This window comes from Aulonocara stuartgranti (assembly GCF_965226115.1).
Source record: "Aulonocara stuartgranti genome assembly, chromosome: 8".
NCBI lineage: Eukaryota > Metazoa > Chordata > Actinopteri > Cichliformes > Cichlidae > Aulonocara > Aulonocara stuartgranti.
The window spans coordinates 16,572,737-16,597,349 of NC_138959.1; the positions used below are offsets into that span (position 1 = coordinate 16,572,737).

The 24,613-nt window shown below is 42.8% G+C and overlaps 2 protein-coding genes across 4 annotated transcripts in view; both read right to left on the reverse strand.

Moving 5' to 3' along the window:
* Window positions 1-611: 611 nt before the first annotated feature.
* Window positions 612-9,841, reverse strand: mazb (MYC-associated zinc finger protein b (purine-binding transcription factor)). 2 transcript variants are annotated; one of them, XM_082544494.1, is made up of 7 exons: window positions 8,638-9,841; window positions 8,268-8,418; window positions 6,875-7,305; window positions 6,113-6,360; window positions 5,956-6,019; window positions 4,257-4,428; window positions 612-2,940 (listed from the first exon to the last, which is right to left on the reverse strand). In XM_082544494.1, exons 1-7 carry the CDS (start codon window positions 8,668-8,670, stop codon window positions 2,597-2,599), a joined length of 1,443 nt encoding a protein of 480 aa, XP_082400620.1. In that variant the 5' UTR covers window positions 8,671-9,841; the 3' UTR covers window positions 612-2,596. The 2 variants fall into 2 exon arrangements, with proteins under 2 accessions (XP_082400620.1, XP_082400621.1); XM_082544495.1 differs by having other exon boundaries at window positions 7,199-7,305; window positions 8,638-9,826.
* Window positions 9,842-10,493: 652 nt separating this feature from the next.
* The window catches only part of taok2b (TAO kinase 2b), a 31,548-nt gene continuing 17,428 nt past the window's right edge, over window positions 10,494-24,613 (reverse strand). The window contains exons 17-20 of one of the 2 annotated variants that reach the window (XM_082545297.1): window positions 22,667-22,906; window positions 17,073-17,285; window positions 15,224-15,406; window positions 10,494-14,331 (exon numbers count right to left, since the gene is read on the reverse strand). In XM_082545297.1, the coding sequence (XP_082401423.1) occupies window positions 13,399-14,331; window positions 15,224-15,406; window positions 17,073-17,285; window positions 22,667-22,906 (1,569 nt within the window). In that variant the 3' untranslated portion in view covers window positions 10,494-13,398. Of the gene's footprint in view, window positions 14,332-15,223; window positions 15,407-17,072; window positions 17,286-18,964; window positions 22,907-24,613 lie in introns of those variants that run through there. The other variant, XM_082545296.1, reaches the window with a different exon arrangement.

Genomic DNA, 24,613 nt, shown 5'->3' on the forward strand with positions numbered 1-24,613 from the left:
GTGGCTACAATGTAGCTTGCCATCACCAGTGTGTGAATGTGTGCGTGAATGGGTGGATGACTGGATATGTAAAGCGCTTTGGGGTCCTTAGGGACTAGTAAAGCGCTATATAAATACAGGCCATTTACCAATATGTGCCACTTTAGCATGTAATCAGACAGCACTACACTACTATAATCCTTTTAACTGCCTTCCCTTACTCAACCTTTGTACTTTGCAGACCAAATTATGCATCATTTATGCTTAATAGGCTACTTAATGTGTATTTCAATGTGAAATACTAAACTGAAGACTCTCATTAATAATATTCTTATCAGTGGTGCCATTGTGGTTAGCACTGCCACCTCACAGCAGAAGGTTTTGTTCTCCCTGTGGCTGCTTTGGCTTCTTCTCACAGTCCAAAGACATGCACGTTAGGTTAGTTGGCGGGGGTGTGAATGATTGCCTGTCTCTCTGAGTTAGCCCTGTGATGGAGTAGAGACCTGTCCTGCATGTACCCTGCCATTTACTCAGTATCTACTGAAAGAGGCTCCAGGCCCCACCGGGACCGAGATGGATGGACGATCGTCTTACACGGTCGGAGAAAGGATCAGCCTACAAACCAGTGCCCATTTACTCTTTTTAATTTAAATTGTCCAAATTACAAAATAATAACATGAACTCTACTGCATCTACAAAATAACATAATATTTATGACTGTAGTAAGCATCATTGATTTTTTTTTTTGCTCTAACAACCTTTTAGACATGCATACTGTTGAGAAATATAAAAATATAAATATAAATACATCCCATTAATATTCTTAATGAATCCATGACTAAGATTTGAAATATTTTATCATAAAAGAATTAAAATGCAGTTGAGTACGATAAGGCATTAAGATGTATCACAAGAGCTGTACAGAATCCTAGAGTAGAGGTATTACTTTTTTTTTCTTAATGTAATGGAGAAAAGCTAAAAATTAACTTGTAGTAATTCACTAATTTTCTCAACAGGAAGAACGTATTTCCAAAGGAAAAGAAAAAGGAAGAAAAAAAAAAGGTGAAAAGAACTCTATGAATCTCGAGATAACGTATCAACACAAAACTGAAAACTCGCTCCAGTACGAAACCAGGATTTAGTTTACAGCAAATTCCGACTTATGTCATCAAACTCCAACTTGTGACTTTAGAAGCCCTTTCAACACCACTCAATCACCCACAATATAACTAAAAAAAAAAGTCCATTCTTCACATGATTAATGCAAAATGACGTGTTCGAAACATTATGTGCTATACAGAGGGTTAAATGACTAAATCTAATGCATAAGTTTCACTCATTGGACTGGTACATAGAGAAAACAAAAGGACTGTGGCGATACAATCAAATGAATGGCCAACAATGTTAAAAATGTCTGAATGAAATCAACACTTTTATAAATATTATTGTTTACAGCCAACTAACTTACTTAGTGGAACTGCTGAAAAGTTTCTTTTGTCATCACAGCTCCCTAACAATACGCATGACTGAGCTAGCTTGTTTTCATGCAAAAAGGTAGTTCTCAGGTGCAAGATTTCGCCATGTCAGAAGCTGAAGTGTTTGTTAGCAGTTGTTTCTTGCTTTTTCTTTTCTTTTTTTTTTAAATTTCAAAGGCTAGACCCAGAGAGGAAGACTCAGAGCGAGAAAAATCCAAGAAATCTTAAACCCACTTCGATCCTTTACAGAATCCAGCAATAACAAGTTTAAGGTGCTTGACGGTGCTGAACGCAACTCTCTCGTCATCTCTGTACCTTTATGGAGACAAATGAATAAAGTACATCCCACGAATGCATGCCGTCTTCTGTCCCGATCTACAAACATCCGAATCAAAGAGACTTAAAGAAACGATCATCGCCGCTTCAAATCAAAAGTTAATTCTCTGAAAAAAAACAAATGAAATAAAACAAAATACAAGCCAACATGCGAGTCGAGCCGAGACTTCCGCGCACCCATCCACGCGACCTCCCCTCTAAACCGATTCTTCGTTTTATTTTCTGGGAGTTGCTCTCTCCCTGCTACTTTTTTTCTTTACTTATTTTAAATGCAAGCCTTTTGGATTCTTAGTAAGTGAGCTGCAAAATGGAGGTAAGATCAGAGCTGGTGTGAGATATACATACAGTACTTGGTGCGCTTGCAGAGAGCAGCCGACGCCGGGGTCGAGGGAAGAGACAGAGAGAGAGGAAAGAGAGAGGAGAGTGATACAGTAGATGCTCACAATACCACAGCTTCATTGGAGTTTTAAACGTACAAGAGCACTCGGAAATATCTGGACAACACATCCACGTTTGTCGTCAGTGTCACTGAACCTCCTGCAGCTACAAATGTCCTTTTGTCTGCCCCCCTCCCCGGCTCCTCCATTTTCTCCTTTTCTCTGGTGCCTCAGCTCTGCAACTCTGAGGTTAAACTGCCCTTGAGCACTGACTGGTGTTAATCTCCCCTCAACTCTTCATCCTAACCTTACCCGTGAGTGGGGATGTGACAAAACTAAAATCGGATCAGCATCTACGAGTAACTCCAACCGTCTCTGACCTTGCCCTCTGCTGAAGGACAGGGGTTATTGCTGATGAGCTCTCTACTGCTAACTTTGGGGTTGCGGTGCTGCAATGCTAGAGCAGTCTGTGACGAGCAGGTCCACCACCGTGTTACCGGTGACGTAGACGGTGGGTGCTGTCACCATGTTGCTAAGGGTGATTGAGCTGCTGGCAGCCACATTAGAGGTGACGGGGTTCTGGGCGGCCTGGTTGTTGGTGTGGGTGCCCATGTGACCCTGGAGCTGGGTGGGCGTCTTGCAGTGGACGCCACACAAGTGACAGACGAGCATGCCGCCAGAGGCGCTGCCGCCAAAGCCCCCCGGGCTGTCCTTCCACTCCTGGCCGTGGTGCTTCTGAGCGTGGACACGAAGGTACGTCAGTGTGGTGAAGCCTGATGGGCGAGAGGGAGAGAGCCGAGAAGCGTTACTTCAGCGAGAGATGATGCAATTGAGATCCAAGCACAAACAAAACAATGCAGCAAGCTCATAAAACGACAAATTAAAAACTCAAGGTTTTATTTTTTTCTCTTTTGCAAGACTCCCCTGACCCAAGCCTGCCAACCACAGTGCTACCATGTTATTATAATACCATATTTAAATATGTAAACGGTCATAAGTGAAAGAACGAGTGTGTAAATGTGATTGGACACTAAATAAATATCAAATACTGATGTTGGAACCTCATGTTAACAGTCTGAAATTTTACAAATACACTTGTCACCGCAAGAATGTCTCGAGTTCGACTCCACCATCTGGCCGGGGCCTTCTGTGTGAAGTTTATATGGACACTTTTCAGTTAAGTGTTATGCAACAAGAGTCAACTGGCCACATTGTTAGGTACACCTTGCTAGTACTGGGTTGTACTCCTGGCAAAGATTCAACAAGGTGCTGGAAACATTCCTCTGAGACTTTGTTCTAAGAGATTCAAAGTGTGCCAAGAAAATATCTGACGCACCAGTGCACCATCACTACCACTGATATAAGGACTGAGTCATGAACCATGCTTTTATGGCTCATGGCCATAGGACTGAGCCATGCTTTTATGAAGCTTATTCCAAATTCTGACCCCACCATGTTGCAGGAGAAATCAATACTCTGCTTTATTTCTGCATAACTTGGTTGTAATAAGAAGTTATCTGAGTTACTGTTGCCTTCCTATCAGCTCAACGCAGTCATCCAGAGAACTGCTCATGACCGGATATTTTATAGACTGTTCTTTGTAAACCCTAAAGATGGTTTTGATCCCAGCAGATCAGCAGTTTTTGAAATACTCAGGTCTGGCACTAAAAATCATGCCACGTTCAAAGTCACTGGACTCTTTCTCTGAAACATTCTGGAGGTTTGCTATCGCAGTAAAACTGCTGAACAAACAGCTGTGACTTCAGGCATTTGCAGCACTCAGCCAGGAAATAGTGCAGCACATAAGCGCGTGCTATAGCGGTGATGGTAGATTGATTTTGTTTTCTTCAGGCAGAGCAAGATAAATGATCCTTTTCTCTGTTTTTTCTTCATCTTTCACACAAAGCAAGAACAAAAGAGTAAAAAAGGTTAAGCCAGGTGCACTGTGGTCTTTTTGTTTTTGACATTTTTACTACAGAGTCCACAGTCTCTGTTTCATCCCTAAAGCTATGTCTGCTTTAATGTCCGTGTTTCTTCCCTCAAAATGCAATTTATATTGAATGTAGTGCAATAAAACACCTGTACTTACTGCGGTTACAGAGATGGCATGAGTGGTGCTGCGACTGGTTGTGCACTCTCATGTGATCTGTGATGTAAGCAGCTGACAGGAGCTTCCCACAGATGTGGCAGGGCACCTTCTCTTCGTGGCGAATCATATGTGCACGCAAACGATCCTTAGTAGCGAAACTGGACTCACATGTCTGAAAAAACAAGAAAGCAATATGACAATATGATGGCAAAACTTTTCGCAAACTACAATTTTTAAACTGAGGTTTTACAATATTATGTTTTGCACGCCACAAAATCTTAGTGACAGCTGCACATATTTGAAAACCCACAAATGTATTCCGCACACTGTTCGTCGCTAACGCACTGTTTCAGGCATCAGACTTTCTTTACAGAAGAAATACATTTGTTTAAAGTGTTTAGGTTCTACAGCTATTTTACCTTTTCAGGATCAATATATGTCCAAAACAATGTTCACACTGCTAATGCTGACAGAGGAAGCTGTAGCTGTTAGCGCCACTGTACCACAGCTAATTTCTTTGGGGTGCTTTTGACATTTTAAAGATTTCCAGGGCATTTATCAGACAAATACTATGCTTTGCTTTGTGGATAATGGACCTAACAGCCTGTTCAAGAAGCCTAAGCTCCAGTTTTGGTGAGTAAAATTCTTTACTTAGCAGTTATTAGCAGGTATCTGTTTGCTATCTTGCGTTAGCTAGCAACTTAGCACTTTGCCCTCTTATCCAAACATGTTCACTTCAGGCTGTAAACCCCCCCCCCAGGATGGTGACAGTCATGATGTCAGAATTGAGACTTCAAAGAGGGCTTCACAAACCACTGTGATGTCAGCAGCTAACTCCATCTTTTTTATACAGTTAGCGCATGCCCATAGCATATGATTATTTGGTCTGTTTGTACTGTTGGTAAGCTAATTTACTTAATCATAATAACAAAAATTAAAAAACAGCAGTGGTAAAAGTTATTTTTTATAAATAAATAAACAGATAAATCTATGTATGTTTAAAGGGCCACGTGAACTATGTAATGACTGCTACTACACTCAGCACAGAGACTCTCACCCCTCAATAAGTTCAAAAAAAAATTGTTATGCAAGATTTTGTTCTGTTGATCATACAATGATACAGTAAAAGAGAATTTCATAACTTCAGTGTCATGATGGCTGCATATTTATATTTATATATATATTTATATTGGACTGTGTGAGTGATCCACAGTCTAATAAGTCTGTGTGTATCTGTGTGAAAGAGTTTTATCATTTCTACTGTCACGGTTCGTCATCATATAGTTGATAAACCAATATTTATCAAATTTAAGTTAACGAAAGTTCAAAGATCTGTAGTTCACATCTTTATGTATGACGCATGTAGATGCACATATACATAAACACACAAGTGTGCGATGAGACATGCTGATCTTGCCTGTGTAAATATCCAGCTTCAGTTGTGCTGCATGTAGGCATAATGTTCACAATAATGTTAAATAAATGTTATGCCTACATATCTGATTAAGATACATATGTACTTTATCCACATCGGTTTCCATGGTAATATTCTCATTGTTCATATACTCGTGTCTGTCTGCAATATATAAGCTGAAAATATAAAAGCACTGCAATGTGTAAGAGGAACACTATGCACACAGTGAAGTGACTAAACGTGTAAAGTAAAGTGAAGATAAAACACGAGATAATTGTGACTTACGGGGCATTTGAAGGGTCGTTCTGAGGAGTGCACCTGTCTGACGTGACTATTGAGGTGGTCGGGCCTTGGGAGCAGAGAAAGAACAGAGAAACACGTCAGAGCAGGAAATTCTTCATGTGCCGCAAGTGTGTCGGGAACATTCGTTCTGCTGCATTACCTGGAGAAAGCCTTTCCACAGTGGGGGCAAATGTAGGGTTTCTCCACGCCGCCCTGGTGGGAGCGCACGTGGTGGCTCATGCGGTCCTTCCTCTTGAAGCGCTGCTGGCAGATGGGACAGGAGAACGGCTTCTCGTCTGAGTGGGACAGGCGGTGACGGTTGAGATGGTAGACGTCTCTGAAGGCCTTCCCACACGTCTCGCAGGCGTGGTTCTTCCTCACGGGGTTGGGGTTGGGGTTCGTGGGCCGCTGAGGCAAAGCAGACAAGATAAGCACACTACAGAGTTCAGACGTTAAGCTTTTCGCTGCTGCACTGTGAAAAGAAATGCGTTCATTGTTGGCTGCCCTGTTTCTTATGTGGAAACCATGCAAGATGCACGCTGAGATTTTGCCAATTAAGTGTGGGTTGTGCAAAGTTTTCACTATTTGTGCAAAACATTTAGCCACTTTCACACTGTTTGTGTTACAGAGAACATGCAGGGGAGCATGGGGGAGGCTTCCAAGCACAGTGTTTCTCAAACTGAGGGACCAGTGCCAAACACTGGGATGGAATTTACTGGTCCCTTAACGGATTTCTGTTCCTGGGCTTTATGGAAAATGTGAGAAACTGGGGAATTTGAATCAAATACAAAGCAGGTGACACACGGGCAGCTGCTTGCGGGGAGAAGACGTCTTAACCATCCCTCCGGTCAGGCAGCTTAAGAAACAACATGCTTGAAGGTTCGGGGTTGACGACAGCCATCTCCACAAGGCCCTGACCCACCTGTACTGCCGCCCCTGTGGCCATGACGACAGCAGCAGGAGGCGGAGCATGAGGGTTAACACTAGCCATTACGTTTGGCATGGCCACCCCTTCACAATCCTGACCACCCAGGGGAGGCTGCTGAACGCCCGCCAGCACACCGGGAGGGGCGAGAGGGGGAGGCGCGGAGAGGTGCAGCAGGGAGAGGGGAACATGGGGCCTCTCCGCCCTCCCTCCGGCCCCCACCGCCATTGCCGACGGGTCCGCCGCCGCCGCCACCACCTGGCTGGCAGCTCTCTCCTTTGCTCCCTCCGCCTGCTCTCTGGCCCTGTCCTTCATGCGTACCCCAGTGTGGACCGACTGGTGCCGCCGCAGGTTGTAGTTGTTCTTGAACTGCTTGTTGCAGATGGCACAGATGTGTTGCACGCGAGCTGGCCGAGACACGGGCTTCACTGGAGCCGAGGGAGGTGTGAGGAAAGACAGATGATGGAAAAAAGAAAGAAAGAAAGAAGGAAAGATGTTAACTTTTGATGCTTTATATGATCCTTTAAGGCATCCTGCAGGAAAACAGATACATACAGTGTATGTGGCCGGTCTAAATATAAACCTCTGGAAGGTCAACTAGTCCAAAAAAAAAAAAAAAAATCCAAAGCAGAAAAGTCCATCTTAAGAAGATGTAATAGAAAAAGATTTTTAAACTTTTTTTTTTTAGCTTACATAACTAACTGGTTAGCTATTAAAATGACTGGCTGATATGATTGATATATTGCGCAGGGCTGTTACTATAGTAACCATTGCATTAACTATTCTGATGAGATTAAAGTCCATTCAGAAATGAGTTCTTCAGACACTCTAAACCTCAAAGATATTCTCTTATCAACCACAGATGACACGTATAATCGAAAATATTCACATTTTGGGAGGGTGACTTATTATCTGAGTGACAGATGGGGATGTGGTGGTCAGTGCTCCATATTTCTTATTTTTCTGCTGGCACACAAGTGAAGACGATGTGCTGAAGAGCTTCATGGCTCAGGCTTGGTAGGATTAAAGAAATTTAGTTGCTTTCTATGATAGCAAAAATAAATACACATTATTCATAAACTACACAATCCTGCTCTGATCACCAGTGTATGAGTTGATATTCTTCATGCTGTTGTCATAGCGATGCTGAGATGCTCTACACTGTGTCATTCACCAGTACCTGATAATCCATGAGTGACCTGTACACTTTTTACATTTTTTAGACCACACAAGTGGTTCATTCGCTGCCATTTGCATTTGCACGTTTAAGTACTCAGCTATTTTAAGAGATTCAAATTTTTGTGGCCATCATCTGCCTCGCTGTGTCCGGTCTTTTCACAAACACTTTTTCTCAGCTCCACAGGTGTTTAAGAGTGCAGTGTCCCCTTACCAGGCAGAGGTTCCTCACTGAGAGCAGTGGTGTCCACAGTTGAAGGAGGCTGTGCTATGTGCTCTGTGGGTGGGGTCTGGGGAGAACTCGTATGAACTGGCAAGAGCTCTGATTGGAGGCTCCCCTCCACTTGGTTTTGAGTGGGAGTACTCTGGAGAAGCAAAGGAGAAGGCCATCACCAAATGTAAACACAAGTCACAGCTATATCTTCTCCAAGAGTGCGGCGTAGTAAATGCAAGAAGTGAGGGCTGCAGGACAGCTGTGGACCCACACTGAGAGACAGACAGAGGGAGAGAGAGGGGGAGGCCTGCGCGACAGCACGCGAGCTGTTAAAGTGAAAGCAGAGCAAAGAGGAAAGAGAGAGGCCTACCTGGAAGAGAAAATTGCTCCAAGCAGCATCCATTTTGCGCCACAGCGATGGAGATTAGAAAGTCAGCTCTGGATTGAGATCGAGGAGAGCGGTCTTTGCATCGCTTTCTTCGGGTCGGCCCGCCGCTGATCGGGGCGCAAACAGCCGCCTGTCCGGCAGCAGAAACGCCGGGCTCCCGGGTCCTCTGGAAAAACGCGAAAAAAGCCGTCTGCAAAAATATGTTTCTCTCATTGAGGTAGCCTAGTGCTGACGATTAAAATGCACGCAGCTGTTGACTAACGCACGCTGCGGTACACAGGCAGTGGTGGAGCAGGCCAGGCCAATAACAGCCCGTTTCTCTCTTTGACTTTGGTTTCTAACTTTAATTAATTTAAACAGCAGTCTCACTGAAGCGCAGGATCACACAGTCCAAACTACTTCCAGAAAAAAAGAAGCAAAAAAACCTCGCATCTCACAGTATCACACTTTAGCAACAAACAATAAGCCAACCTGCGTGAAATAAATGCGTATTTTTACGCAAAAGAACAAATATGGGTTATAACACACGTATCTGGCAGCACAGCAGGTCATGCTTTGTTTTTAATTTATGAATCCAAATATTTTTTTTCCGATTTCCCCCCAAATAGGCCAATCGGGTGTTTGTCGAAGCCTCGCTGTTGGATTCAAGCCCTGACCCCGGCGAGCGGCGCTCTCGCCGGGCCGCAGCCTATCGCTCCACCTCGGCCGTTCAGCTGCGAGGATGTCATCTTTCTTTTTTTATCGCCCGCTCTCCCTCCTCCCTCCCTGTCTCTTTCTTCCTTTTCTTTTTTAATTCCTCTTTCTTCTCCCCCTCCTCTCCTTTTCTCGCACCGCTATGTCCCACTTGCTCTTAAAGGGATAGGGTTTCCTCTTTGGACACCCCCCTCTCATTTCCGTCTCTCTCGGCGGAGCCCTGTCCCTTCTCCCGCTTCCTTCCTCGGTTTTCGGCCGACACAAAATCCACTCGTGCGTGTTTTTTTTCTCCCCGCCTTCCTCCAGCCAGGCCCTTACTGAACAGATCTGCACCGCAGAAAACAGCCGGAGTGACTTTCCATTAACGGAGCGATGACAGACGCATCTTAAAGGGCAGTGCGCACAGATCCTCCCAGTCAGGCTAATGATGTCAGAGATACAGTGGAGGACAAATAGCAGCTCAGGATATGAACACAATGGACGAGAGTAATTGTTTAGCGAAGCATTTGTCTGCTTAGGAGGAAAAATAACAATTAAAAGGATTTGAATATTTGACTTGACTTATTTTTATAAAACGAATATATTATAGATAATTAGAAAAGTTTGCGTCATCATCATAGGGAAATCATTTCATTTTAAACTAAGGAGCCCAGAAAATCACTAGGATCACTGGTAAGTGTAAGAATAAAGGGTCCATCTTCAGTTATGTATAATTAGTGATGTCTAAATGAATAAAACAATATGAGACCCTGAATTTTAAAGAGGGGGACTTTAACCGGGCATACGGAGGACCAAGTATGCCAATGAAAAAAATGCATTAAATTAAAAAACTGTAACAAAATATTATTACAAATAAATATTTGTAATAATATTATATACATACACACATATATGTATGGTCTGTCCAATTTAAAAACAGTGCCATCATTACACTAGAAGGTTTGTTGATCAGCAAAAACCTGAGCTTTTTCTATATAAAGACTAACTGCAGAATGTAAATATTAAAATTGGAAAAATGATACATAGGAATTACATTGAAAACTTGGATTTTATTTAAAAAATAAAAATACATTGATAAATAACATTAAATAAATAAATGGGTAAATTCAAACGCAAATAAAAACATGTCATTTGAAAGACTAACTGATGATACCAATTTAGTTACAGTCATTTAAAAACAAAAGTTAAATTTTGGTCCTCCATATTTTCAGCCCCCTACTGCCTAAAAAATATTTAAAAACACTGACAGATGTTCTTTGCCATATCTTAAAAAACAGAAAATATTCACACTTTAGAAACTGAAACTAAGATCATTTAGGCCCGTTTTTCAGATACTTAAAAGTTACGTGAAAACCAAAAATTAAATCAAGACAAGTTAATGTGTTAATATCAATTTATTATCTTTTTTTAAATTACTTTTTTAAAGCACCCCATTTCTTTTCCAGTACATGTGTTAAGACCCTTATTCCTCTCCTTCCTCAAGCTTGGAATTGCTTGACTTGAATATTTAATAAGAATTTCAACACCCTCCCCCCAAAATCTCTGCAAAGCACCGCCGAGCATGTGTTCAATCCTCATTCTCCTTCATCCAGGGCTCGCCACGGGAACCGAGACTCCCCTGCCTCTCACCGAAACCCCTGACAGCCGGTCTAAAAACACAGTCACACTGATGTCCCCACACACAACGGCCGTCTCCAATCCACCAGTCTTAGTTTATATAAGGAGTTTATGCATGCACTGAGATTCCAACCAAGCATAAAGTAGTAGGTTATACAGGGAATTGTCTTGAGCTGGTGTTTCTGAGTCATACAAACAGCAGGGTGATTATCCTTTTTTCCATTTTTTTAAATAAAGTAACAATAATAATAAAAAAAAAAAAACAGAAACAAAAAAGTTATTTCTGATCTTCTTCAAGTAAATGTCCGCCCACGAGACCCTCTGTGGGCGTCACACCAAACACTGATGGGTCTTATTGATCCGTGTGGACGGGCTGCTGCTGTCACTGCTGCTGTGCCGGCACCAGAGGGCGCACCTCCACAGCAGCTCGGTCGAGGCCCGTCCTTTCACTTCCTCCTCCGCACACTTTAAAACTTTCTTTTTTTTTAAAAAACATACTGATTGCATGCTGCACCCTTCAGCAGTCAGATTCTCAACTTTACCCTGAAAACAAATAAAAAAGGAAAACCAGCGTTTACATTCCAGTGGCCAATTTTTTTTTCCTCTATGAGAGTCCAGAAGAGGTCTGTGTTCACATGAATAGCAGGGTGTTGTTGTAAGAGTGTCTCTGAAATTCAGTCTAAAAATGAAAAAAAAGAAAGAAGTGGTAATATAACTAGACTTTACCGCTTGACACACATACAAAATAAATCATTAACAATTATCAATAATCCCTTATTAATAATCATTAAGACCTTGAACACACCACACCTGACAACAGTTTTATCACCTTTTTTTGTGTTTTTTTTTGTTTCTTTGTTACACAGCCAAAAGTGGGCCCTTTTTGCTTATCGCAAGAAAAAAATTAAAATAAAAAAATAACCGTGAACATGATTACAACAACACTTACATCAGGATTAGTTATGGTAATATTGACACCTATAGAAAATGCAATTGGAGCTGTCACTCTAAATCTTGAAATTCAATAGTCGTTTTTGAATATATCAAAATTACTATCATTATCTTTGTTACTCTATAAAACCAAATGATTGTTTTTTTTATTGTTTTTTTCTTTAATATTCCCATAAATATGTACAGTAAAGATCCAAAAACAAACCAAATGTGGGACGAGTGATTTTAAATGCCAGTGAAACTCGGGACAGGTACGATACATTTCAAATGTGTTTCGTCATGTTTTTACAAATGTTTTTTTTTCTTTTTTCTTCTTTGCACATCTATCTCATGCAATTGGAGTGACTCCCATAGACACCTATGTTGTTTAGATACTCAATACGTCATGGATGCCAGAAAGCTATGTGTTTTCCCCCCCTCTCTCCATATGTATTTGTACATTTCCACATAAAGATTTTTCCTCATCCCATTTTTCCTTTTTCTTTTATCTCTTTTTTGAAGAAGAGTCTCTTAACTTTACAAACATTCCGTGTTATTTGTATTCGGCTTTGAATCACCTCACAGCCGTCAAATTTAAAAAAAAAAAAAATTCAGATGGCACGACATCCCTTTAAGAACCCCTTAAAGGCATTGGTGACGTTCTGAGCAACTTTTTTACGCGTGTGGTTTTTCTTTTAAATACACAATACAAAAAAAGAGAGAAATTAACAAAAAAAGTAAATGTTTAAAGCAATAAAAAAATGTTTTTCCAAACTCCAGAAGTCTGGATATTAGAGTAACCCCCCCCCTAATTTTTCTTCTTGCATTCTGCCCATTCGGCGCGTCCAGTTTATGGGCGCTTGCTGGATAATATCTGGACTACTACGAACTACATACGAGTACACACACAAGCAACAAAACATCACCCTCGTTTCCTCCCTCGTCCTCGCTCTTTCTCCATTCCAGCAAAGAATATCATAGAAGAAGACATGGCTGCCATCCCCCCTCTCTCTCTCTGTGCAGTTCCAGGAGGACACATGCAGGGAAAAAATTGCTAATCGTCCCCTCTTTCACGCACCTCATCTCACTTTTATACAAAGATAAAAACATTAAACAGAAGTGTCTTTTTTTTTTTTACCTAATGTCACCCTAATCCAATGATTTTACAGGTGGTTACATTCCTCCCTCCCTTCCTCTTTGATACTTGTGGGAATGGAAGGAAACCTCTCCACCCACCCTGAGTCTAAAGAGGCAGGGTGCAGCTCAATAATGTCAGTTTGTCCTTTCTTTGCTTCTGATCTCTTTGACCTTCTGTGCGTTTAGAGAAAATAGCGACGTCCCTAAATCCTTTGTGTTAAGAGTTTAGAATTGAGATCAGCCCAGGAAGGAAAGAAAGAAAGGTGGCAAGCTGAGAGTATTGAGATGCAGCCTGTGATAGCTACCTTCCTAAATCACTCCCACCCTTCTTCCTATCGGGCTCTCTGCTGTTTTAACGCCTGCTGTCTAAGAGTAGGAGAGGTGGGAGCCGTTGGAGATGTGCGAAGTGACTGAGGTGCTTCGGCTCAGGACGCCGTCGCTACCCCCAGCACCTCCTGGCCCCCCGCCGGACGCCGTTCTCCTCAGAGGTTGGGGGCTGTTTCTCAGGGCCATCAGGCTGGGGGCGCCGCGCACTGCCAGCCCGCTGCCACCGCCGCCTCCACCTCCGACATAAATCCCCCCCTGCGAGGAGGAGGAAGAAGAAGAGGAGGAGGACGGCCCGGAGATGGAGGGAGGGGCAGGGGGCGGGGGAGGCAGCATCGCCAGGGACTGAGAGGAGGAGCGCGAGGGCAGGTGATGGGAGAAGGGCAGGGGGTGTGGGTGGGCCAGGTCGCCGCCGGAGCCCCGCACTCCGGCCCACTCCCGCTCCCTCTCCTTCTCCCGCTCCCTATCTCGATCCCTCTCCCGCTCGCGGTAGAGCTGTGGCGTGCTCTGGTGGTGGTAGTGCTGGGGTAGGTGGTGTCGCTGGTGGTGGGAGGAAGACGAGGAGGAGGAGGAGGAGGAAGAAGAGGCGGAAGAGCGCGACGAGTGGTGCATCTCCCTCCCCTCCCGGCCCAGCCCCAGGGCCATGCCCAGGCCGTGCGAGGAAGAGGAGGACTCGCCCCTGCGATCCCCGCCGCCGCTGCTGTTGTGGCTGCGGCGGGAGAGCTGCTGCGAGGGCACATTCTGCGGGTGGATGCCGTGACTCCAGTGGCCAGCTGAGCGGGAGCTGGAGGGCGGCATGTTGGAGTAGCCCTGCTTGGGGTAGGCTTCGCTGGGAATGCCGGTCAGCGCCATGTTGCTAAAACCCAGACGTAGGCTCTCTGCATCAAACGCCTCGATCTCGCTGGCCTGCCGTTCCAGGAGGGTGCGGATACGCTCTGAGCGCTCGTTCTGCAGGGACAGCATCTCCTCCTCGATCTAACAAAACATTAACAAAAAACGCATGTGCAATCATTGCATTAATAAAAACAAAGTACTTAAAAGTAGCGATTCAGACCATAAACTAACCAGGAATGAAGTTAATGAGGTCAAGTTAGAATTGGAGTAATTTATCCACAGATTTCTTTGGTTGTTATAAAGACTGCAGGGTTAAGACACATCTTCACTGGATTCCTGTTTTGGATGACTACATCCATCTTTTATGTACAGTCTATGATTCTTCAGTCAGTCTGAGGACATGGAGAGCTTTTTATCATCATCCTTCGTAGACAGAGCTGCCCAGATGTCATTGTGAGATATCAATAAAAGTGACGAGGAACTGTAGGCGTTAGATTGTAACTGTTAACTAATAGCTACACAATCCTCCATTATTTCCAGCTAAAAAAAACCCAAACAACAACCTCTTTCCACTTTCCATAGAAGAACAGATAGAGGTCTATGTCATTAAATAAAGCTCCAAAAACAGCTTGCAGGGGGACACTGTGTTAAAGGTGCCCAGACAGCAGACAGATCTGAGCCTAATCTGGACTATTTTTGGCACTTATTTGCTACGTTTGGCTCAGATGTGACTCAAAAGTCCTGACATGCCTGAATTTTGGCCCGTGCAAGGTGGCTAAACCGAGACAACAAGACTACGCATCAGGGAGGGGCACAAGTCGAGGCCAAATGTGGCCTGTAGGAGAACTTTGGATGACGGACACCAAAAACATCTTGCCCTCTTGGAGTCGTCAGCGACTGTTATTTATCATTCAATGTGCTAGTGAAAAGATGAGCTACACCTGTCTGGGATCTTCTCTGTTTGCTTGTTTGAGGTCCTTGCACTTTATTCTAAGAAGCTTTACTTTGAACACGAGTGACAAAAGGCTCTAACCCTTTGTTCCAGCAGGGCCCGGCGGATGGACACCCTCTGCTCCAGATCCTTGACTTCTCTCTCGTGCTGCGTGTCCGTGTGGATCTTGATCTTGCTCTGGTAGGCGTTAAGCAACTCCAGCTCCTGCTGCAGCTGCATCCGCAACACCTTGTACTCCGCTTCCTGCGTCTCATCCAGTCGAAGCTAAGAGGAAGAGAAAAAGGAGTGTTTAAGTGGAAAAAACAAACCAAGAGAGATCTGAAGGTGGAATCACTTTGCATGTGTTCATAAGGTTAGAAGAGCAAGGAAAGAAAAGGGGAAAGGATTGGGAAGTTAATAAAAGCGTGTGTGCATATTCAACATATTCCAAAATAAATCAATAAAAGAATATTTTCTTCAAAGTGTTGAAGTGCTTCGACCTCTGTGTGTCATGTCTGTTTTATAGTTTGGCTCATGTTTCAGATGACAGACAGATAAATATATATTTTCCTGACCTCTGGATTATAAGTTTAATCAGTGTTTGGGAAACCGTCCCAAACAGACTTTAGCTGCAGTCGCAGCATGAGTAGAACAAACAAGGGCGGCGGGGATTTGGCTTAGCGGACCGACGTGGCGCTCTTCCGTATCGAGGTAATTAAAGCAGCGCAGAGGATCATGTTATCCAAGAGACATTTTGTTACGTCCCATCGTCTTCTTACTTTGTTTCATTCATTTAGGAGTTTAGGATTTACATGTGAATGACTCCGACACTAAGAGAAGCTTTTACAGGATGGTCTGAAAGTGATTAAGGAGGCACAGGCTTAGAAAATGTGGGCACCTTTCACAGTGAAAAATAGAACCTGTCTATTATCAATCAGCTCATTTCTTGCTTAATATGTACAAGAGAACGGGTCGCAGGCTTCAGCAGTTTAAATCAGTCTAAATTACATTTAAACTTTATGTTAGGTTCTGCTGTGATTCATGGGGCATTTAAGCCTCACTTAATTATCTTCTTTTTCCTTAAACTGGAGTCACTGCAGCTGTGAAGTGGAAAACAAAGCACAGCAGAGGTGGGATCTTTGCAGTGTTGCATGTGGGAAAAAGACCTTGTTGGGCCATGGCCGGACTGATCTGCTGAGGAGTCCCAGGGCATCACTTGTTTGTTGGGCCTCCCAGGTTTTCTTATTTCCCCAGGGTAGGCTAAACTATTCAAACACTTTAGATGAACTGATTCACAGACTGAAAGTTTAGTGGTTTAACTGTGTTATGATTTTACTGGTGCATGGTTCATAATTTGCTGTGATGATAAAGGAACAGTTCATCTGTGGTCCAACAACAGCAACATCTTGACTTTATGGTCCGCTGATTACACATTCATCATTGACCAAACAGCCTCAATTAAAAATTAAACACGACCTGGCACAGCTGATTTTTACCTAAGTGCCAGTTAGAAGTTATTGCTCTAATTACACAATATGGCTTAAAATTGATTCAGAGTTTAGTCAATTACTACACTCCGTTTAGGAAAAGTGATACGTTTATATAAAATGATAAAGATAAACTGAGTTTATAGCACTCTTATGTGGCTGAATAAGAGCCCTGAATTTATGGCTATAGCAGAACCTCTCACAAAGCTGTCATCACTTTTTCCTCTCTTCAATATTCCTACTTTGAATGGATGTTTTTTTGAGGAAGGACCTGTTTAACTGCAGGGGCAGGTAGCAGGACAGATCACAAGCTACAAAATTTAATTAACACTGAGGGACCAGGAGGTGGTTGGTTGGCGGGCAGGTAGACAGGCAGGCAGGCAGATCCCCCAAGCCAGGCACAGCAGTGGTGCTGGTGGTGTGGTGCGAGTGTGAAGTGAACGACGTCTCCTTGCCTTACTCACAGCTTGTGTGGACAGCATGTCATTGATGGAGTGGTCATACTGCTCGGCCAGGATGGCCAGCTTACGAGTCTGCTCATCCTTCAGCCGCTTCAGCACGGCCTTGTGGTCCGATTTGGGCGTGTTCTCCAGCAGGTGGTTGCGCAGGGCCTTGTACTGGCGGGTTTGGATCTTGCAGGTGTCCTGGAACTGACGCTTGATCTGAAGCTCTTTGGACTGAAGGAGACAGAAGAAAGATGGAAGCAGCTCGGCTAAAGTGCTCCTATTGATTGTAGAAATGATCACGCTGACAGATGTGACAGACGTGTCAAACATTTTACATATTTAAAGTGTAAACACCTGCTGAACTGTTGGATGACACCATCACAGCCACATAAGGAAATGTCCTTTGTCATGAAAACACATGTTGGAGATTTACCGTTTATGAAGACTTGTTGGATGGTTAAAACGCACATCATCTAAATTCTGAGTCTAAAAATCACATTCTTATGATGAATGTCTGCATCTTAGATTAACATTTATATTTAAGAGGTTGGATTTATAACATTTAAATAAACATATAAGGAAGTCCTACTTAATTCCAGTGTAGTCAAAGCTCTGCGATGGTCTTAATGAGATGACTTGGCTTCTTTTATTTAAATAAATTTACCTTTTCTTGTTGCTTATGTCAATATTATTTCCCTCTGAAGAAAGTGCTTGAAATCAGAAGGGTCCGAGGGAGCAGCAAAGTTTAAGCCCTGCTTTGGTGATTTTACACAATCGCTGTGAACTTTTTCAGGTGCTCACATAAACCAGCAGCTGGACGAAACACACAGTACACAGTCTGCTCAAAAGTCCAAGGAACTAGTTTATTTTTAGTGTACTGAGAAATAGATTAAAGCATCACGTTGGCCGATGACTTACTGGGGCAAAGTTAAAGGCTGTGTGCAAGGAAAATGTAATACACTGATCCAAGGCAAAGCATGAACGCATGCAACTTAAATAAATAATGTAAAATACACTTTCTAAATAGGTAGGAAAAGGTTTTGCTGTCATAACCTAACATTTTGTGGTGACCTGATCTGGTCCTGTAACTGTTAATCATCCCTATGTGTGAGCTCTTTAATGCAAATGAATATTTTTAAATGCTAAAATATAATTATTTTGCTATCCATTTTTAATTCTACTCAAAAGAAAAAGGCAGGAGTTAATGGTAAAGCACATTATTGTTTAATTAAGGTGCCAAATTTCTTTTAAGTGGTTAAATGTTATGCTTGATTAATTTCAGACTTCTCGGAGACACATCCGGTGTGGCGACTCAAATTTCTGTGTATAACAACATCAATTCAGTAATTTTTAAACACGTTTTGATGGACTTAAAGTTGTTTTGTTTTAATGACAGGCAGCCTGATACATTTGTAAAGCACTGTATATAAATGTATATATGTAAAAACACTTTCTAGGACCTTTAATCTGATGTTTATTCTTAAGAATGAGCCTTTCTGTATATTTGTCAGGCGATAATAAATCAAGAGTTGTTTTCATGTACTGCATGTCCAAGAAAGACTGATCTCATTTCACTAAAACCTGATCAATACTCTGCTGTTAAACAAACGGCCCAGACCTCGAGCATAATCTGGGTCAGGTCGAATCAGACGATCGCCATTTAATCCCATAAATATTTGCAAGTCATAATCACAATTTTATGTTTATACTTGGTAATAATGTTTTTGGTGGCTTATAAATGGGGCAAAAAGGGGACGACAGACGACAACAGGAATGTGTGATGATACAGGAGGAATGAACAAAAAGGTAAAAAGGATTCTTTGCGCAGTGAGATAAGGAAGAAAGTAAGCAAATGGAGACATGATAATAATGGAAACAAAAAAAAAAATCAAAAACAAACAAGACAATGATTTGAACACAAAAGAATTTATTTTTGTGTATGACAAAATGTTTCTCTATGCTTGCGAGCACACGGCTGTACAGTATGCCAACACTCATGCAGCTAAAATGAGAATAAAAGGATGACGAAATGTCTGCCCAACACAATGCAGCACTGCTCTTATAAATACTGCATTAATTAAATATATATATTAAAAAAAACTCAAGGTGATATAACTCTGTGGAAACACTCAGTGTCACAACAAAACAGAATGCAGACATGTAAACATACACAAAAGGAACAAGTTACATTCAAATAAAACATTGATTGAAACTTTTCTTTTAAAGCTCGAATTGCAAGATGCAAAAAAACAACAACAAAAAAACCCAAAACACATTTTTTCCTTTTCTTTGGGTGAAAATACAGTTAAGACTGAGCTTTCCTACTCAGTACCGTCCCTCCACAAAAACAGCTCACATGTGGCGACACAAACAAAGCTCTTTATTCCTGCCTTTTTAAGCGCTAACGCATTTTACGAATTTGCTCCGGCTTCATTTACATGAACTCAAAGGATTTTGGCGTTTAGCAGAGACACAAACAGCAGAATTAACCGTGGGTTTCTTTTGGTCTGACTGACGCTGAGCTGAAATGATGAACTGACTGATCAGAAAGTTCATTTCCTTATCATTTCAGTTTTTTTTTTTCCTTTTTTTTTTTAAAAGGCTCAAACATTTTGGTTTTCAGCTTGTCCGATTATCTTTGGGTTTGCTGAACCCGTAGGCCGGGTGAAGTGGAGTTGCGATGGGTGTATTTTTTAAGCTTCACGAGCTAAAATTGAAACGATCTTTTCATAGATATTTGTATTTCTTTAATACCTTTCAACACAGTGCAAAACAAAATATTGATAGAATCAGATATCTGCCTTCTCTTCATTCGACCTGCTCAGCCTCATTTTTCACATTCAGTAGTTTCAATCTTTTTACTATAATTCTACCTCAAAAGATTGTCTATATGGCTTCATATTAAATGAGTTACATTGAAATATTAAACAGTTTCTTATACTTTCACTATGCAAAAACATATCCTGATTATCCTGATTCCTCATGTTTCCGCTATAGATTTAGGATATCACTTCACAACAGACTCTTGAAAGCAGGCACTTCTTATTCCATTACTACGAGCGAAATGTTTACATGGTAAATCATAACAAGATTATTGCACAACATGCAATAAAACATAATAGTCATAATATCCAACTAGAATCTAGATGATGTATTCACTAGCTGCATGTATAATAATAATAATAATAATAATAATAATAATAATAATAATAATAATAATAATAATAATGTATAAACGTATTCTAGATCAACTGAATATGTTTTTTGTTCCAGCTAAATGGCCCCATACTTAATCATTTAAGACCAAAATATTAATAATTATTCCTCTCTGCTCTCACGATGGTCCGAGACGTCACCACTCAGCGGTTTATTGCACTTTTCAGTCGGCTGAGAGCTAGTGTTCAGGCTGATGTTAGTGAAATCATTGACGATCTTTCATTTTCACAGTACTTTGTGCTTTGGGGAGAGATATTACAGCCGTTGAGCTACATAACACTCTAATATTTGTTCGAAGCACTGAGGAAACAGCGCACCCTGTGAAGTAAGACAACTATGAAGAAGAACAAAAGATTGCACAAAAAACGGTCTCAAAAATAACCATAAAAAAAATATCTGTCTTACAAATTAAGAGCAAAATAATAAAAATTAAAGAAACTTCTAAAGGAACTTTTACAAAAAGCAAAAATAATGAAATATTAAAACTTCACTGGGTTTCATTCAGCAACTGTGGGTTCGACAGCTTGTTCAAGTTGCTCGAGCCAGCTCATTCAGTAATATGGCTTGTTATGTGCGTGCGCACACACACACGCTTCTGGAGCCAGCGCACACAAACCTCTGTGTGCATACGAGTGTGTGGGTTAAATACGGCTCATCTTTAAAAATGTGACCAGTTTGAGTAACAAAGGAGACAATGTGGCCCAAACACGCAATGAATGGCTGCACAATGGCGTGCACACACACGCACGCTCGCACACACACATTCACACAATCTCACACCAAAATGTTCCCGACATGTCTCACTCTTGCTATCTCCACGGCCGAATTTTCCCCTTGACAAACCGTCCCGATGAAGTTCGTCTCAATCCACACTCCCACCTCGTCTCCTCACGAAACATCCTCTCCCTCTCTTCCCTCCTCTGTCTCTCCCTCTCTCTCCTCCTCCTCTCCCTCTGTCTCCTCTCTCTGACCTCCCGGGGCAGCAGGCGCGGTAACCTGCTTGGAATTTCCTTTTTCAAGATGCCAAGGGTTTGGAGTTTTATCCTGACCCTGAGCGGCAGCTTTTTAACGACCTGCCGGGCTAGTTTTAGCACTACCGAGTTAGCTAGATCTGCCAAGATGCCGAGGGGGCGTCTGCCGAAACGCTTCACCCACAGCAGGCCCTTGGCTACAAGAGAGGTGCTCCTGCATTGAGCCTGATACTCCAAGGCCAGGCTCTTTAGTGGAACTGGGATTTTGGACTGGCGAACGCCCCAGTTGCGGCCTGCTTTAGGAAACATCTCATAAAGGTTACGCTCAGCCATACCGCCCAGCACCGACTGGCACATGGCAAACAGTGGCCGAGGCAGGCGGAAGAGGACGCGCATGCAGAGGCGGTTGACTTTGCGGGGCGCGAGCTGGAAGAAATCACGGGCTGGCCTGACAATCAGGACCACGATCAAATAGAGGGAAAGGAAAATGGAGGGAGAGCTGAGGAAGGAGGCTGAGATGAAAATAATGGGGATGTAATAAATCCCCAAACTGATGGAGAGCCCTAAACTGAAGAGGCCATTGGCCCAGAGGCTGAGAGTCAGGTAGGTGGAAAGCGACAGAGAACAGCAGGAACGAAGGAAAAGGTACGAGAAGAAGAGCGCCAAGAAGGCGAGCTCAGCAGAGAGGAGAACGGATGCCACCGAGGGCAGGGGTGGAGAGCGGCGGAGGGAGAGGAGGAAGATGGAGAGCAGCAGCAAAGTGAGGTTGGAAGGCTGCGCAGCGACAGAGAGGGAGAGGAGGAGGCAGATGCCGTGAGAGAAGAGTGAGGGGAGAGAAGTCTGGGCAGGGGGTGCGGGTGGGGGTGAGACGGGTATGGGCTCCAGCTCCTCAGAGGCGTCAGGGAAGTAAAACTCTGACAGCTCATCGATGTCTCGCTCACGCAGCCGCCTCTTTTCTGGGGACGAGGACAAGATGAGCTCCGACGGACAACCGTCAGCTACACCCCTGCCCTCTTCTTCTTCTTCTTCTTCGGTCTCTATGCGTGCAGAGTTACCATGATCCTCTTCGTACTCCCACTGCACTCCTTCTACTTCCCTGACTTCTGTCTCCTCTTCACCGACTTTCCACTCAACTACATCTTCTGATTTACTTCCCTCCTCGTCTACCTCGTCCTTCCCCTCAGCCACAGCGACACGCACACCCTCCACCTCATCTACCCCTCTGCTAAAAACTTCATCTTCATCATCTACTACTCCATCAAGCTCATCCCCAACATCATACACCTCCTTCGCCGCCACCTCGCTCTCCTTTTCTTCCTCTAGCTCCTCCCCCCCTCCCTCGCTGTCCCAGCTGCCGCTCGGCCCCTCTGTCGGCTCGCTCTTTCCCTCCTCGGGAGACCCCTGGCTCTGGGTGCTGTCACTCACTTTGAGGCTCTTGGGCTGTTGGCGGACCTCCACGGCGTGTTTCTGACGCAGCTCTTGCTCACGCCTCTTGTTATACTCCATCTGGTTGGTGAGCTCCGTCTGGTGTTGCGTGCGGATCAGCTCGGCCCGCGTACGCTGCACCAAACTCAGCTGGCGGAACTCCAGCTCCTGGGTGGATTCGTGGTGACGCAGCAGCATGGCACACTCCAAGTCCTTCAGAGTCTGCTTTTTGTTCAGATCCTGAAGAAGGAGAAGAAGAAAAAAAACAAACAAAAGATGCAGAAGGTGATTTGTAATACTGGGAGGACAGAAACCTGCAATAGCCACCAAAGGATATCTTGTATCAAGCTACAATTATTAAAAAGTATGAATTTATAGGTCATTTATTAAAAAAAAAACAAACAAAAAAATTATTTTCTTTTTCAGCCATACTGTTGTAGATTTGCTGCTGCGCGTGGGATCATTGTCCTGTTGCATGAACCAGTTTCAGCCAAGCTTGTCAGACAGACGGACTCATCTGACTCTAGAATACTTAGAGATACACAGGAGTTCATGACTCAGTGACTGCAGGTACTGAGATCCTGTCGCTGAAAAACGAGTCCAAATCATATGCTAGTATGAGGTGTTTGTGCTGTTGGCTTTTCTCCAAATGTAGTGCCGTGCAAAACACGTCCACTTTAGTCTCACTTTCCAGAAGTCTTGTAGTTTATTCTGATGCTGCTTTTCAAGCCAAAGCTTTGCTGCCATGTTCTTTTTAGAAAGAAGAAGCCTTCTCCTGAAATCTCTTCCAAAAAAGTCATACATGTTTGTCTTTTTCTAATTGTACTGTCATGAACTTAATACTTGATACTAACTGAGACCTGAAGAGTCTGAGATGGTTTTTTGCACTCCCTCTAAATACTGCAGTTTGACTTTGGGATGAATTTATCGGGGCGTCCAGTCCTGGGAACAATGTTTTTCACTCACTGTAGAGCGATGGATGCAGGTTGTTTGGAGATTGCCTTCTAACCCTTCCCAGACTGATGGCAGCAACATTTACTTCTTTAACCCTTTAAGACCTACCATAGAACCAAGTCCACCAGAGCTTACTTTATATTTTTACATGCTGTAGTGCCATTTTTTGGAGCATTTCAAGTTGATATACATCAATACAACATTATAGCCCAAATTTTAATAATATGTCTGCATTAAGTGCATAGTAATTACATAAATTGCAATAAACTAAAAAAATAATAATTTGAAAATCGTTTTTTTAACATATATTTCTAGTTAGAGAAATTTAAGAGGTTTATCCCTCAAAACTTTAAATACAAAAAAGTTGCACAAAATAGTTTCCCACCACAGAAAATTTATTTTGAGTGTCTTCATAGTTTTATTTTTGAAATACACCAATTTTTATATACTGCAGGAAAAACGAAAATAAATATTATAGTGTAAATTTGCAAAAAAGCATCATATGCATCAAAATAAACTATTTCCAGCAGTGCAATATGAGTCCTAAGCGTCCCAGAAACGACACAGAAAGTCATAAAGTCAAACATAACTTTTAAAAACACCAGTATAAGCTCACGAGGCCCTGATGGTAAAAAACTACATTTCCGCAAAATGACGTCACTTCCGGTTTCGGGCAGGTCATGGCGGACATGCGATAGTTCGCGCTGATGGACGTAGGAAGTGTTACAAACAGCCGATCGGATCGGCAAAGCGTGTTTCTGGAATATTATGTTTTTGTTCCTGCAAATGCTTTTTATGCAGTTTTTGCAAAGCTATATGTGGAAGGAAACTGTGACTTAGGACAAGCTGATGGCATAAGATGTAAGTACAACTCCTCCGGTTTCATATGCAAAAAAAACATTATTGCGCTAGCTTACGTGGTTGCAGTGCTACCGGAATTTAAAAGTAGTTGCGCAAAACGGAGCGTGCCCGCTCCGACCCGTTTTAAAGGGT